The sequence below is a fragment of the Gracilinanus agilis genome, chromosome 2, assembly GCF_016433145.1.
Source record: "Gracilinanus agilis isolate LMUSP501 chromosome 2, AgileGrace, whole genome shotgun sequence".
In the NCBI taxonomy this organism is placed as follows: Eukaryota; Metazoa; Chordata; class Mammalia; order Didelphimorphia; family Didelphidae; genus Gracilinanus; species Gracilinanus agilis.
Window position 1 is genome coordinate 392706051 of NC_058131.1, and position 16369 is coordinate 392722419.

General features: G+C 39.9%; 2 protein-coding genes across 2 annotated transcripts in view; one reads left to right on the forward strand and one right to left on the reverse strand.

Annotated features, from left to right (window-relative positions):
• HMGXB3 (HMG-box containing 3) overlaps positions 1-2729 on the reverse strand; it is a 57484-nt gene extending 54755 nt beyond the window's left edge. The window contains exons 1-2 of the mRNA XM_044664505.1: positions 2245-2729; positions 404-542 (exon numbers count right to left, since the gene is read on the reverse strand). Of these exons, the coding sequence (XP_044520440.1) occupies positions 404-540 (137 nt within the window). The 5' untranslated portion in view covers positions 541-542; positions 2245-2729. The remainder of the gene's footprint in view (positions 1-403; positions 543-2244) is intronic.
• A 7315-nt stretch (positions 2730-10044) lies between these two features.
• On the forward strand, positions 10045-11720 carry TIGD6 (tigger transposable element derived 6). Its single transcript, XM_044661796.1, has one exon. It carries the CDS (start codon positions 10143-10145, stop codon positions 11718-11720), a length of 1578 nt encoding a protein of 525 aa, XP_044517731.1. The 5' UTR covers positions 10045-10142.
• The last annotated feature ends 4649 nt before the right edge of the window (positions 11721-16369 follow it).

The window sequence follows — 16369 nt, forward strand, 5'->3', positions numbered from 1 at the left end:
TCCTCTAACATTGAAATCAACTTTGTGAATCAGGTGATTTCACTATGATTCTTCCTACTTTGGAAACAAAGAAATTGAGGCTCAGAATGGTTAAGTGATTTGTGTAAGTTAACACAGCTAGAAGACATCAGAATTAAGATTTAAAGCTAGGTTTCTTGACTACAAATTCTGTCAAGTGAGGAAAGTGCCTTATAACCTCTATCAAACTATAGAAATGGAGTTTGTTCTGTTTGACTCTGAAGTCATATAATTCTATGATCTGAAAAATCATTAAAATTTGTGATAATCTTGTACTGTACAAGCCCCAAACCAAATGGTAGTTTAAGACAAGAAACATGCAGAACCCCAGAAAAAGAACTACCATTAGGAAACTCAAAAGCTCAGTCTGAGAGAATTGCCTTACCTAGGTTTCTTGGCCTTTTCTCCATGTATTTTGTATTTCTTCTTTTTCTTGGGTGGTCCAGGGGAGGAGTAAGAGTAAGGATCATCAATTTCCTCCATGACCACAGTTACCTCAGTACCATCATATGAAGTATCCATCCCTAAAGAGTCAGAAAATAAAATGCAAACATATTAATATGGATAAAGGAAAGTGGAGACAAACTCCAGTTTGAAAGAGCATATCGCCTGATGCCAACCTAAAAAACTTTAAGACTATCTGCAGCATAGCAAAACAGAGGAAATGACCCATAAAGTACCTAGCATAAATGTTTATTGAACTGGTCAAGAAACTAAATAAACAACCCTTTGGGGAAATCCCTTAATGGTGAAAAAACTCTTGAAGGAATTAATGAAATCTTCATTTTTGCAATAGATAAGTTTTGTACCAGGTTGCACTCAAGACTTCTCCATTTAATGCCCCAGAAACTTCTTTTATCCTGGAAGATCACTTCAGTCCTGGAATTCATATCTTGGAAGTATAGACTATTCCAGACCCTATATTTAAGGTAAGGGGTTTTTAAAAAATTAACTTATTTTGCCCTCTAAAGCCATCTTTCTTCCTAATTTCTCATTTCTGTTGAGGGCCACACTCATTTCCAGTCACCTAGCTTTGCAACCCTGTAGTCATTTAGACCTTTTCATTTCCCATATCCAATTTGTTTCAAGTCTTTTGAGTCCATCTCTGTAACAGCTCTTGCTTCTATCCCTTTCTCTCCATTCACATCTCTCACCCAGACTATTATAATAGCCTCCTCACTGGTTCCCCTGCCTCAAGTCTTTCACCCCACCCTATCACCCCTAGAGTTGTGAAAGTGAAAGTCCTAGCACCTGTGTTGAGCACATTACTTCTTGCTCAAGAAATTCCTTATTGCCTCTTAGAAACAATACAAACTCCCCTCTTCTGTAACATGCACAATTTGGGTCTGATCAGCTTTTCCAAATATTTCACACAACTATTCCCTGTACACTCTATAGGTTGGCCAAATTGCTTTACTTGTTTGTTGTTCCCTGCACAAACCATTCTGTCACTTAACTCCATAGCTTTGCACAAGAAATACCCCTAATGCCTCCTGCTCTAGAGTCCTTCCCATCCTTCAAAGCTCAGATTAAGTGCTGCTTCCTGCAAGGTCTTTCCAGATCACTGCCTTTGGTAAGTGAGTGCTCTCCTGGAATCTCCTAAATGACTTTGTATACATTTTGTATTTACTTCTCTGTGTACAGGCTGTATCCCATATAAGTCTTTAGGGAAAGAATCGTTTCCTTTTTTTTTATCTTTGTATCCTTCATGTCTAGCATGGTAATGACTACTTAATAAATGCCTGATGAACTGAATTGATAAAGGGATATATGTCTAAAGAAACTGAGGAGTTTGGAGGGTAGAGAGGAAGGAGAAAAACATTATCACTATTTTCAAATATTTGAAGAACTATTGAATGAGGAAAAGAACTCAACATGTCCAAATATAACTCATTATCTTCCACTCAAAACTGACTCTTTCACTAAATTTTCCTATTTCTTTTGAAGATACCCATTCTTCCAGGCATATCTTTCAATGTTCACAACATTATAGTCATCATTTGATTCTTCATTTTCTCTTATCCTCCTCATCCAATCAGTAGTTAAGTCCTTGTATCCAACCTCCATAAACTCTTACATCTGTTCCCTTCAACCTCTATAAACTCTTGCATCTGTTTTCTTCTCTTCCTAAGGGTAAAAACTTTCTTTTTTGTATTTGCATCCACATTGCCTAGCACTTGTTCACTGATTATTAACTATTTGACTCAAATGGCTACCAATTCTCACCTGTTTCAATAGCTGCTTAAATGATCACCCTAGATTCAGTTTCTCCCTTCACCACTCCATTGCCCAGTCAGCTGCCAAATTCATATTCCTAAAAAAGAGTTTAACTATGTCACTTCCTAATGGATAATATGCAAACTCTTCTTTTTGGGTTGTTAAAGTCTTTCGTTACTTGGCTCCAGTCTGTCTTTCTAGTACACTTACACTTATACCTTACCTCCCCTCATTTACTTTACATCCCAGAAAAATCTATACACTTGTTTCTTGTACATGACATTTCATTTCCCCCTTGTATGGCTTTGTATGGGCTTTTTCCCATTTCAGGAATGCTCTCATACCTCATCTCTTCCTCTTAGAACCATCAGCTCCATCTAAGACTTCAAGGGCCGCCTCCTTCAAAATACTTTTCCCAATTACCTCAGTTGTTAGAATCCTACCTGTTCCCATCATTTGTATAGATCAATTAACAAGTAATTATTTAATTGCCTACATATACTATGCACACCCTGTGCTAAGTACTGGGCACATAAATACAAAGACTAAAACAATGCATCTTTCTATTAACTTCTACAAACTTATTAAATACCTGTGGAAGGCAGGGATGATCTTACTTTTGACCTTTTATCTTTAGCACAGTGTCAAATCCATAAGAGGTACTTAATAAATGCTTTCTGAATGTTGATTATGTCATTTGTGTTTATATAGGTGTCATCTTCTACTGGTCAAGAGTCAATTCCTTCCTTGTTTGAAAATGCTAAATAGCACCCTACTAATTGCCTCTAGAATAAGGCACAAACTTGTCAGCTTGGCATTTAAAGTCATGCACAATCTAGCTCCAACTTACCTTTCCTAAATGCTCCCATCCTTTATGCCTTGTCATATGATACATTTTGACCAAGCCAGACTACATACTATTCCTGGAGTTCTGCATTCTACCTAAGGTATTAGACTTTTCCTTAGCCTAATCCTGATGCCTGAAATACATTCCTTCTTCAGGTTCCTCTTTAAATCCTTAGCTTCAACACCACTTTGTACGGGCAGTCTTTCCTGACCTATACTGTTTTTATTGTTCTCTCCCTTCTCAAATTATCTTCTATTGATCCACAAAATAAATTTTGTTTCTTCTCAACAGAGTATAAGTTCTTTGAGGACAGAGGCTCTTTGTTCATCTTATACATAATAAATACTTGTTAAATTGAAGAGGGATAAGATTTGTTTGCCTTGGTCCCAAAGAACAGCACTAGAAGTAATGGGTGGAAATTGCAGAAAGAGAGAATTTGACTTAAAACAAGAAAAACTTTAAGAGTAAAGTTGATATGGTGTAGAATAGTAGAGAGAAATTATTTGAGAATTGATATGGAATTCTAGGCTCAAGTGACACTAGTTTACAATTTGTTCCCTCCAATTCATCACTTTCCACTCATTTCTCAAATGTTTGCAATCTGATTTCTTACCCTCTTTCAACTTCATTTGTTCTCCCCAAGGTTATCAATTATCTAAATTGTTTTAAATTGGGATTACAGACTTAGTAATGGAAGAGACTTTAGAGTCCTTCCTCCCAATTTGTTTCATTTTATGGAAGAGAAAACCGAATAACAGAGTTATGACTTGCCACGGGTTACACAGCTAATAAATGAGGCAAAATTCAAACTCTAGGCTCCCTGACTTTAAAACCAAAACCCTTTTCAGTTCCCATTTTTCTTGCTTTTTCAGCAGTGTTTGACAAAACTGAACACCTTCTGGCCTCATCCTAACCATTCTCTTCTCCCTTGGCTTCCAGGATACTACTTTTCCCTTGGTTTTCCTCAGACCTGTCCAACCATTGTTTCTCAGTCTCTATATAGGATGTTTATTCCCTCAAAAAGAGTGGGTGTCAGGGGCAGCTAGGTGGCTCAGGAAATTGAGAGCTAGGCCCAGAGATTGTGGGACCCTGGACAAGTCACTTAACCCCCATTGCCAAGCCTCTACCAGTCTTCTGCCTTGAAACCAATGTATAGTATTTTTTTAAAAAACTCTTACCTTCTGTCTTGGAGCCAATACTGTATCTTGGAGCCAATACTGTGTATTCCAAGGCAGAAGAGTGGTAAGGGTGAGGCAATGGGGATTAAGTGACTTACCCAGGGTCACACAGCTAGGAAGTGTCTGAGGCCAGATTTGAACCTAGGATCTCCCGTCTCTAGGTCTGGCTCTCAATCCACTGAGCCACACATCTGCCCCCTATGATACTGATTCCAAGACGGAAGGTATGGGTTTAAAAAAAGAAGAATGGATTGTCCTTTGCCCTCTGCTATTATCTATATTCATTCTTCTAGTTGTCTCTATTAGCTCTCATGGGGCCAATCATCTTTAGGCAGCAGAATCCCAAAAATATTAACACCCCTCCTTAAATCCTGGACAGTATGTAATACAAATGCAACATTTCCAAAATGGAACTCATTACAATAAGAACTCTACAAAATATATATGTATATATAATATATCCCACCTCCCAATATACGTACCTCTATTTCTGTTGGCTGCATTAACATACCTGTAATCATTCAGTTTTACAACTCTCGCATCATCCTTGACTCTTCCTTCTACCTTAATCTTTATATACAAAAATCAGTTGCCAACTCTTGTTGATTGCATTTCCCTGCCCCTTTCCCTAAACATCACAGATGTTTCTCCTCTCCACTCATTCACACAGCTTTTACCCTTGTTCAGGCTCTCTTCACATCTACTCAACTACTACATTCACCTCCTAATTGTTACACCTGTGTCTAGTCTCTTCTAAACAATCCAGCATCCACACAGTTGCTAAATTCACAATCACTCTTTTACTCAAAAATCTTCAGTGTAGGGACAGTTAGGTGGCTTGGTGAATAGATAGCCAGACCTAGAGATGGAAAGTCCTAGGTTCAAATCTGGTCTCAAGACACTTCCTACCACTGTGATCCTAGGCAAGTCACCCCAATTGTCTAGCCCTTAAGGTAAGGGTTTAAAAAAAAGACTTTAGTGAATCCCGACTGTATCTGATAAAATGCAAAATCTTCAATTTAGCACTTAAAACCCTCCCCAATATGACTCCACATACTTTCCCTTTCTTACATTCATATTATACTCTTTTCTGTGGCTCAATGGTTAAGAGCACTGGGCCTGGAGTCAGAAAAACCTGAGTTCAAATCTAGCCTCCGGCACTTCCTAGTTAAGTGATATGGAGCAAGTCACAACTTTTAACTGCCTGACAAAAGGATTCCCTGGATTGACTGGAGAAGGAAATGGCAAACCACTCTAGCATCCTTGCCAAGAAAACCAGAAGGATGGCTATAGTCCATAGCATTACAAAGAATCAAACAGACTAAACCATTTTCCTTAATAAATTCCAGTCAGTTTGGTCTCTTCTATCTCCCTTCTCCACATCTTTGCATAAATGGTCCCCAGATCTGCAATGCAATCCCTCCTCATCTTTGTCTCACAAAAAACCCTTAGATTCCTTCAAAACACAAACTAGTTGACTCCTCTTACTCAAACCCTTTCCTATTCCACCTATTCAGTACTTTCTTCCTCTTGAAGCTACTTTGTATTTACTTATTTGTTAATGTGTTGCATCCTTGCCAGAACCTAAACTCCTAGAGGGCAGGGATTGTTTCATTTTTGTCTTTAGTTTCCTCAGTGATTAGGGGACAGGGCACTGTACCCACTAACCACTTCATGTCTATTGAAGTGAATCAAACTCTATTACTTTGGATGAGCTGCTTTATCTCTCAGGACCTGAATTTCCAAATCTTTCAAATGAGAGTGTTGACCTAAGTAACTTCAAAGATTTCTTGAGTTCTAACATTCTAGTCTGTCAGGCATAAACATTTATTAAATATCTACCATGTGCCAGGCACTATTCTAAGCACTGGAGATACAAAGTAAAAGAAAGGTAAAACAAAGCCTCTGTTCTTAAGGTGGAAGAGTCTGAAGAGAGAGACAACATACAATCAACTATGTATACACAAGAATGTATATATCTAGTATATGTATATACAAAATAGAATGGAAATACAGTAACCAACAAAGAGAAGGCATTGGAATTAAGAGGTATGGGAAAACCTTTTCCACAGAAGGTGGGATTTTAGCTGGACTTTGAAGGAAGCCAGAGAGGCCAGGAGGTAGAGATGAGTAGGGAAAGAATTCCATGCATGGAGGATATCAGTGAAAATGTCTGTCAAAGGGAGATGGAATGTCTTGTTCCCAGAATGAGGTCAATGTCAAGTCAATGCATTGGGGAAGGGAAGAGGGAAAAGGGGGAAAGTAATGAAGGGTTTTGAATATCAAATAGAAGACTTTCCTTTTGATGTTGAAAGTGATAGAAAATTACTGAATTTGGGGGAGGGGAGAGTGGGAATGAGATGAAGAAGTGACCTCCACTTTCGTCCTTTATAGTAGAGAGCCAAGATGAACTAGTCCTTTATAGTGGACAGCAATATTACTTTATAGTGGATAGCTAGGATAAACTGCAATGGACAAAAATTTCTGGGTTGGGGGGCAGCTAGGTGGATTGAGAGCCAGGCCTAGAAAGGGAGGTCCTAGGTTCAAATCTGGCCTCAGACACTTCCTAGCTGTGTGACCCTAAACAAGTCAATTTAACTCCCATAGCGCTTACTACTCTTCTGCCTTAGAACCAATACACAGTAGTGATTCTAAGATGTAAGGGTTTAAAAAAAAAATTCTGGATGGTAATAGTCCAGTGGTGAGGTGATAAAGGTCTGCACCATAATGTCAGTGTGAGAGGAGAGGGGGCATACTCAGAAGATTTAGGAAGGCAAAATTGCCAGGCCTTGACAACATTTTAGACAGGGAATCAATCAGGGACAGTGAGGAGTCTAGGAAGACATAAGTTATGAGCCTGGATGTTTGGGAAGATGGGTGGTGACCTCAACAATAAGAAGAAAGTTTGAAGGAAGAGGGGACAGTTGGGAGGAGGAGGCTGAGTTTAAGATATCTTATAACATGTAGTTCAACATGTCTAATGTTGTGAAGCAAGTATTTTGTTCTTTCTCATAGAGTCAGAGATCTAGAGCTGGACTGGGACCTCTGAGGGCATCTAGTCCAACACTCATGTTACAAATCAAAGAAATGAGGCCCAGAGAGTTTAGCAACTCAAGGTCACATGAGTAATGTGGGAGTTAAAACCACCCAGATCTTAACTCTAAAAAGTTGACTTTTCATTGTAACCCAAGGCCTCACACAAGAGATCATCACATAACTACATCGTGGAGGGAATTAGCTTAATTAAGGGTTGAGCTAGATATTGTCTGAAGTCACTGGCTCGTAGAATTTTAGGGGCCATTTGGTTCAATCTCCCATTTTAAAAAGCCCCGAATGGGTGACCCAAGGTCACAAGGGTGGCAGAGCCGAGATATGAGCCAAGGCCCTCTAAACAAGACCACTAGCCCCAACACTGGGTGGGTTCCCATGACTCTGGTTCTGGCATTCTCGGTCTGGCTTCCGGAGTGTCAGTCACTCGGGGAGGAGATCCTAGACGAGGTGCCCAGATTCCAGACCCGAGGAGTTTACTTACTTGGCAGCGCCCGGGGGTGGCGCTAGGCAGGTGGGAGGCGTGGGTCACATCCCCGGAGGCGCCAGGCCCTGGGGCAGGCAGAGTCCCCCGCAAGCGGCCCAGACAAGGGCATAAGCGCTTCCCGCAAGCGGCGCGCGCGACAGCGTCCGGTCGCAGCAGAAGCAGAAGCAGCGGCGGCTGGGAGGGGGAGACGCCGGGTCGCCCCCGCATCCCGGGGGCTCCGGGACTTCTCCCCCGGCCCCGCGCCGCCGCCGGAGTCACTACACCCCCTTTTCTCTCTCCCAAAAGGAGTGTCGCAACTGGGAGGAGAGAAAAGGCAGGAGAAGGGAGAAAGATCTCCAGCTAACTTGGACCGGACCGCCTAGTGGGGGGCGAGGGTTAGGGGGTTGGGAAAAGGGGCGGCCACAGGAGCCCGGACAAACACACCAGCTACCCAAATCACCAAGGAAATCGATCCCGGCGGCCTCCGCGCCGCACCGGAAGCAGCCGCCGGCGCGCTAAGAAGGCCGCTTCGCACGTGACGCTAAGGACTGGCGCAGGCGCAGAAAGGTCCTTCTTCAGCCAGTCACAGAGACTTCCCTGGGTTGTGGGGAGGCTGGGATCAGCGCAGGTGCAGAAGGAAAGCATACCCCGCCTCCCCGAGGCAGCTCTGGAAGAGCATCCGCTCTCCAGAAAGGAGGGTGGACGCTAAACGAGATGGACCACTTCCGGGCCACCAGGCTAAGCGGGCCAGAGGAAGCAGCGGGTACCTCTGGTGGGTAGGGCATTTGGGCCGGGGGACCACTTCTCCCCAGCGGCCCTGGCGGTTTCCCTAGCACTCCCGCGGCACTGAGGTAACCGGGCCGGGGCGGAGCTGGGGAGGTGAACATCGGGCGAGGCCCACGACCGGCTTCCGTTAGCGCCTTTCTTTGCCAGAAGCACCCTATCCTGGCACGGGGTTGGGGATCGGGGAGACCGGGGACACCAAGCTCTCGGCCAGGAACAACTAGGGAAGAAGGGGTGCTCAGGCCTCTGCATCTCGGGGGAATCCTCCTCCCCCTCCACTCCCTGGTCTTGAGGAGGTAACTTAATCATAGAAGGTCAGAGCTGGAAACAGAAGACCAGAGACTGGGAGTAACTTGCAGAGCAAGCCAGCTGCAGAGCTGGGACTCGAACTCACATCTCCTTGCTCCTAGTTTTCTGCTCTTTCTGCTCTATCAGGCTGCCTGTGTATACCTGACCAATATAACTAGGTATATAACTTGTACTTTCTACTTCTTGCTCCTATGTTCTTTTTTTCCCTAGAATTAAAATTATTTAAAGTTTAAAAACACAGAAGAGTAGAAAAAAGGATATAAAACACAGTCTACTTCAGAACTAACGTTTCTGATGCCCTAACTGCCTTATAGACCAATTCTTTTAAAATCTCATATTCTTTCACTTTGCTTAATAACATACCAGTGAGGCAAGTGGTCCAAGGATTTTCTCATATTTTTTACCACCAGAATCCATTTTTTCTTTGGTGTGGATACACTTTCCAGCCACATAAATTGCAGTCCCTCTCACATTTTAATAGACATTTTAATACATTGGCTTCTAGAGTCAAAGTACCCCATTGCCTGCTCGCTCTCTCACACACACATAAATTGACTAGAGAATGATTCTTCAACAATAGAATATAATCTGGATTGCCAGTCTTCAAATCCATACTCAAAAGCTTATCCAACTTAGTAATAACAACTTTGTCTTATATTCTGCTTGGCAAAATTTTTGAGGAAATGGGCATTTCCCCATCACACTACCAAAAGGCATCAGACGACTTAAGAAGGTTTAGATCCATTTATAGAAGAGGAAACTGAGGCTCACAGATGGCTTGCTCATTGCTCAAAATCACAGCCCTGGTGAATAGGAGAGCCAAGTCAGGGATCCTGGTCTCTTGATTCCCAGGCCAGTGCTTTTTAATATTTATACCACTCTTTGTTTCTCATAGATAATTATGTAGGCCAACATCTTTGTTGTAAAGATGGAAATGAAAATATTCAAAGCCTAGATATTGACTATCTCATCACTATACTTTTAGAAATTAATTTCACTCTGAGTTCTTATTCCCTGCACTCAGTACACTCATGCACACACATACACCCTACCATCTTTGCCATTACCATCCTAAAAAATAAATATCTGACTCTGAGTTATTTAGATGGAAACCTTTTTTTTTTTTTTTTTTTTTTTTTTTTTTTTTTTTTTTTTTTGGTTCATGACAGCCCCCTCCTTTTTTCTTCTCAGTTTCCTATACTTGTGGCATAGTGCAAACGCGAGGAGGAACGGACACAGCATTGGTTAGTTGTGGCCCAAACCTCATCCCGCGGACATGGCTAACAAGGGAAACAAAAAACGCCGGCAGTTTTCTTTGGAGGAAAAAATGAAAGTAGTAGAAGCAGTGGACTCTGGCAAGCGAAAAGGAGATGTGGCAAAGGAATTTGGCATCACTCCCTCTACATTGTCCACATTCTTAAAGGATCGTGCTAAATTTGAAGAAAAGGTGAGAGAAGCATCTGTGGGACCACAACGAAAAAGAATGAGGAATGCACTCTACGATGACATCGACAAAGCTGTGTTTGCTTGGTTTCAAGAAGTTCATGCAAAAAACATTCTTGTAAGTGGATCGGTGATTCGAAAAAAAGCATTAAATTTGGCAAACATGCTAGGCTATGACAATTTTCAAGCAAGCGTTGGCTGGCTAAATAGATTTCGGGATCGTCATGGGATTGCTTTAAAAGCAATCTGCAGAGAGGATAATGATAAATTAATGAATGGTATAGAAATAGATAAGGTTAATGAGTGGCATGCTGGTGAAATTATAAAACTAATTGCTGACTATAGCCCAGATGATATTTTTAATGCTGATGAAACTGGCATGTTTTTCCAGTTGTTGCCACAACATACACTTACTGCTAAAGGTGATTGTTGTAGAGGTGGTAAGAAAGCCAGACAACGATTGACTGCACTTTTTTGCTGTAATGCATCAGGAACTGAAAAAATGAAACCACTGATTGTTGGCAAATCAGCTACCCCACGATGCTTCAGGAATGTGCATTCACTTCCCTGTGATTACCGTGCCAACCAGTGGGCATGGATGACTCGAGATTTATTCAATGAATGGCTAATGAAAGTTGATGCAAAGATGAAGCAAGCAGAACGCAGAATTCTCATGTTGATCGACAACTGTTCTGCACATAACATGCTTCCACGTCTAGAAAGAATTCAAGTTGGCTATCTTCCATCAAACTGTACAGCTGTTTTACAGCCACTGAATCTTGGTGTAATTCAGACCATGAAAGTTTTATATAGGAGTCGCCTCTTGAAGCAGATTGTCCTCAACCTCAATAATAATGAAGGGAAAGAAAAAATCAACATTAAACAAGCTATTGACATGATAGCTGGTGCATGGTGGTCTGTTAAACAATCCACAGTAGTGAAGTGCTGGCAAAAAGCAGGTATAATTCCAATGGAATTTACTGATACTGAGCCAGAAGATGATGGTGAAACAGATATAGCAATTGAAAAATTATGGAATTCAGTTGCTATTGCTACATGTGTTCCAAATGAGGTTACTTTTCAGGACTTTGTAACTGCTGACAATGATTTACTTATATCTCGTGAGTTAACAGATGTAGAGATTGTTGAAAGCATGATGACTGGTACTAGGCCTGAAGAAGGTGAAAGTGAAAGTGAGGATGATGAAGGTGTCTCTTTCTTGGAGCAGCCAAAACTAACCATTACAGAAGCCATCTCAAGCGTAGAAAAACTCAGACAATTCCTTTCTACATGTACAGATGTTCCTGATGCAGTCTTTGGACAGTTAAATGGTATAGATGAATATTTAATGACAAGTGTAACACATACTTCTGTGGAGTCAAAAATTACAGATTTTCTCCAAACAAAATAAAATGGGAAAATTACTTTATTTTTATGTTGGAGGGTACAGTTAACATGACTAAAGAATGTTCCTTTCAGATTTTAAACTTATTTCAAGCAATATTATTGCATCAATGTTCTAATACTGTGAAATGATTTGGACACTTCTTGAAGTTTACCTTAATGGGATTTGGTCCATGTGTATTTGATTGATAACTGTATTATCTCTTAATTCAGAGTAGAAAGATTTATCCACATTATAGGTTTATTCATGAGACCTGCAGCTAACTTCTTCCTGATGTCTTGCTGGATCCCAGAATTTCTTCCCTGGTTTACAATTCATTTTGCGCTAAGGACAGTATCTAGTATTGCCCAGCTTTGTTGCATTCCCCCTCATAGTTTACTATAGTTAGGACCAATTATTTTTATACAGAATTGCAGTTCTTCCTACATTCTGTTGAACTATCAGTTAACAAAGCTCTCATTTACTTCCTACTTCTCTTATCCTCTGTAATCAATCCCTTCCCATCCTGTACCCAGAAGAGAATTACTTGGTGGAAGTACTTCCTGTGGGATTGCTTGAGCAGATAGCATATTTTCTAGTCTTTTAGAGATGAGCATCTTAGTTTTATCACTAATAAGGAGATGGGATAGAAGGAATTTCGAATATATTTTTACAAGAGTAGGCATAGGAGGTTGTTGAAATTTATGGAGCAATTCCACAGTAAGGGACCTGAGAGCCCAGAGAGAATAGAGGAGCAGACCCATGGAAATATGAGAGTGAAGTTTTCTGATATTCAGCTACTATACTCCTGATCAGGACTGGAAGTAAAAAAAAAAAAAAAGATTCAGATATGAGAGTGTGCATGTGAATGGAATGAATATTATTCGGATCTACCCACATTTAGGATCCCACTTCATACCTGTAGATAATTAAGAATCAATTCCATGTAATATTAACCCATTGCATTGCCCACTTACCAGGGGAAAACTAAAATAATGAATTGGTCTTCACGGACATCTATTAGGTAGGTTTGATTTAATTCAAGGTTTTAAAAAGTTACTAGAAAAATTCAACTAAATAAGATGTTGTTTTTTTCCTATAAAAAACCCTAATCTTTTTATAGTTCTAACCTAATAGTCACAACTCAGAATAATGTAGGTGTTATTTTTAGAAGGTGCAAGTCAGTCAAGAAATACTTAACATTTTAGGTGATGGTGAATTTTTATATTTTTTCAGATGAAATTTTTGGATACTTCAGGAACACTGAATGTTGGTTTGGTTATTTTCTAAAGCTGAAACTTGTGAAGTCATTGAAGGGGGAACTGTCTCCCGTTGATCAGGTTAGCCATAGATATCAGAGAATATTTTTGCCACGATGTATGTATTAGAAGAATCTCCATCTCAAAAAACAACATATATTTAAATTGTTTTAATTAAGAAATACAAAATTTATGTATCCTGGATATTTTTATTCAACAAAATATAACTATATTAATAAAATGAATGCATATTTTTGAATTTTCAACTAGTTTAGGCCAAGAAAACAAAGTGATTTGCTTCTTCATTCTTCAAGCCAAGATATCACCAAGTCTTGTCATTTCTTCCTCTGAAATGTCTAGGTTTCACCACTTACTTTCTGTTCTCATACTTATACAAGTTGAATCAAGACCCTCACTAGCTCTTACCTGCAGTAGCCTACCTGGGTTTCTTAACCTCATTCTCTTTCCATTCCAATCCATTTTATATACTGTTACCTATTAATTTTCCAAAACACTGCTTGTATTGTGTTACTTTTCCCTGCCCCAAAAGCTATAGTGACTTCTCTGCCTACAGAATAAAGTGCAAATGCCTCAACCTGATTTCCAATGCCTTCTGTAATTTTGCCCAATTCTAGACATGCCTGTCTGTGAACTGCCCCTCACCTATGCCACTCTTAATTCTGCCTCTGTGCCTTTAATTATGCTTGAATGTTCTATTGCTGTCTCTGACCTATTCATATCTTATCTATCCTGAAAGCTTAATCCCTTTACTCTCAATCTTCCAAATACTTCTGATCCTTGATTTGTCTCTTTCTGATCTACTATGTTTGTCTTTACCGCACAATTTAGCATTTACTTGTTCTATGTTTTCTAGTTTTGTCTTTAAATCTTATAGTCTCTCGAGGATGAAGGCCAGGTAGTGCAATTTTTTTGTATAGTCAGTAGTGCCTAGCAGAGTATTGTGCATATCATAGGCACTTAATAAATTTATATATGAAATGTGTTAAAACTGAATCCTTTTTTACCAGTTAAAGATTTGACCCTAGTACCAAGTTATAATAATGGCAAGAAATTACTTTGAGATAACTGGAAAGTAGTGATATATTTAGAAAATGTTTCTAAAATGTTACATATTATATAAACTACTACTATACACTCAGGAGTTATAATCTTTTTTTCACAAAGATAGCTATAGGACCTAACATATCAAGGTAAAATAATCAGGTAGGTTTGGTCCAGCCAGTTCTGGCATGAATAAAATTCCAAAAGGGGTCCCAATCATTATTGCAAGCAGGAAGAAGATAATAAGGAGTCAAAAGTAAAGGCTATTCATTCTGTGGGAAGATCGAAGAATTTACTATGGAAATCAGTGGATGTCTCCTAATAGGAGAAGGAAACAAAAACAATTCCCTGACTGGTCTAAGAACGGTAAACTAAAGGTGGGATTAAATAAAGTTTACATTCAAACTGCTCCTGAAGTTACTTGAAGATTACCAACCCAATCCACTTTTAACTGTGTATACTTGGACCCTGTCTTATGAGTTTCAGTGTCAGGACAAATCCATAGTACAAATATATGGTGTCAGGTCATCAGAACTAGATCACAGATAAGAATTTTGAAGAAAGTGATGGATAAAATTGGGACTTAATTAAACACATAAACTGTCCTTGCAAGAATGCTTTGTGCCAGATAATTTGCAAATTGATATGTATGGGGTCCTTATAGCTACAGGCTAATGATTATTTCCACATCAAGCAAGCTTGTGAGATCTAACAAATGCTAGGATGATTGAAAATGTCTTTTAAGGGAAAGTGGCATTTTTGCAGCTTGGGTAGTTACCAAGTAATTGGCCATTGGCATGAAGTACAGTGTGGGTAATTGAGGGGGATGAAAACTAGCCATTCACATTCCTGAAGGTTGTTCATAATGTGACCTATTCATATTTCCCAGTGCACCTGCAGAAGATGTAGTGCAGTTAAATGAAAGAACACTTTTTCCAGGTGACTTCCATATTAAACATTTTTAGTCTATGATCTTAGATTTTGCTGATCCTGATTTTTAGCCTTATTCCCATTCATTGCCTTTGTCCTTTCAGCTTTCCAATCTGTATCTCAGATGCTGATCTTAGCTTTTTCCATTATAATTCTGGACTCTTCATGAACAAGGATTTCCTGGCTGAGCCCCTTCCCTTACTCAAACCTTGATCTTTACTCAGCATCATGAACCTGCCTATTATATTCCTGACCATGGACTGAGGACAGAGAGTCATTAGGATCTGGAAGAAAACAACATAGAAATCATGGCTGCCTATTAATCTGGAACTAGGAAGCAAAATTTTCTTTTTTTCCCCCAGTCTTAACTTCAGTGGGCCCTGAGCTCTCAAACTAAATCTTCATTACCCACGGAAAATAACAAACACATTTAATTGCCACCAGGTGGCATGAGTGGAAAGCAGATGGCTGAAATCTTTGGCATCAAAAGCATTTATGGGGCACTTAGGGGTGGGGGATGCATGGGAGATAGACCAGCATTTGGTTCATAAATAAAATCAGATAAAATTAGGAAAGGCCTTGAAAAAAATGTTCTCAGTATTTCTAGCACCTGTTCAAACCTTTGCCTTGGAAGTCCAACTCCTAGCAACTCTCCTGTTCCTCCAACCCTACTTTATCAAAAAGCACAACAGTCAAAATCCCCTTCACCTATGCACTTCTACAGCTTGAACTTTCTCAGCAGCTCTCCAAAATTTCTCCTTTGCTTCTTTTTTGGAGAGGGAGTTGGTTCTATCTCTGTAAAGACTAAGCTCTACCACCAGTCTATCCTTCGTTATTTGATTCTTTGTCTCTCTCCCTATTGAACTTACTTGAAGTTACCACTTAAAGACTTAGCCCAAAATCTTCTCACTTTCATTGTTTAACTTGTAAAAAGTGACCTATGCCGTTTGACTACTGTTGCTGCCTCAGGTCTCCTACAATCTGGTTTTCTTAACTACTGAATTTGCTCTTTCCAAGGTCTCCTGTGAATTCTTAAATGCCAAATCTAATGCTCTTTTCTCAGACCTCATCCTTTTCTCATTTGTCTGCAATGTTTGACAGTATACCAACCTACTTGATAATTTTGTAATCAAAATGTCAGAAGGTGGGGGTGGGGGCAGAGGCAATATATCTGACCTGTGGCTATACATTTATTATCCCTGCTAACTTAGGGTAGGTGACTTAATATCATTACATTGAAGACCTACCTACTTACCCAATTGATGGAGTGGTAGAAATCTGATGTGCACAAGAGCAGCCCATTACACATTTCTCTTTGTTCTTCCTTAAGTCTAGCCTAATTGTCTTAACAAGTTTAACAATTTTGAGTCTAATACTTAGGGCCAAGCAAAACAAATCAAATTCCTTTTCCACATAACAGCCCTT

Coding starts and splice junctions, on each gene's coding strand:
- TIGD6 (XM_044661796.1), top strand. CDS start 10,143: ATGGCTAACAAGGGAAACAAAAAACGCCGGCAGTTTTCTTTGGAGGAA.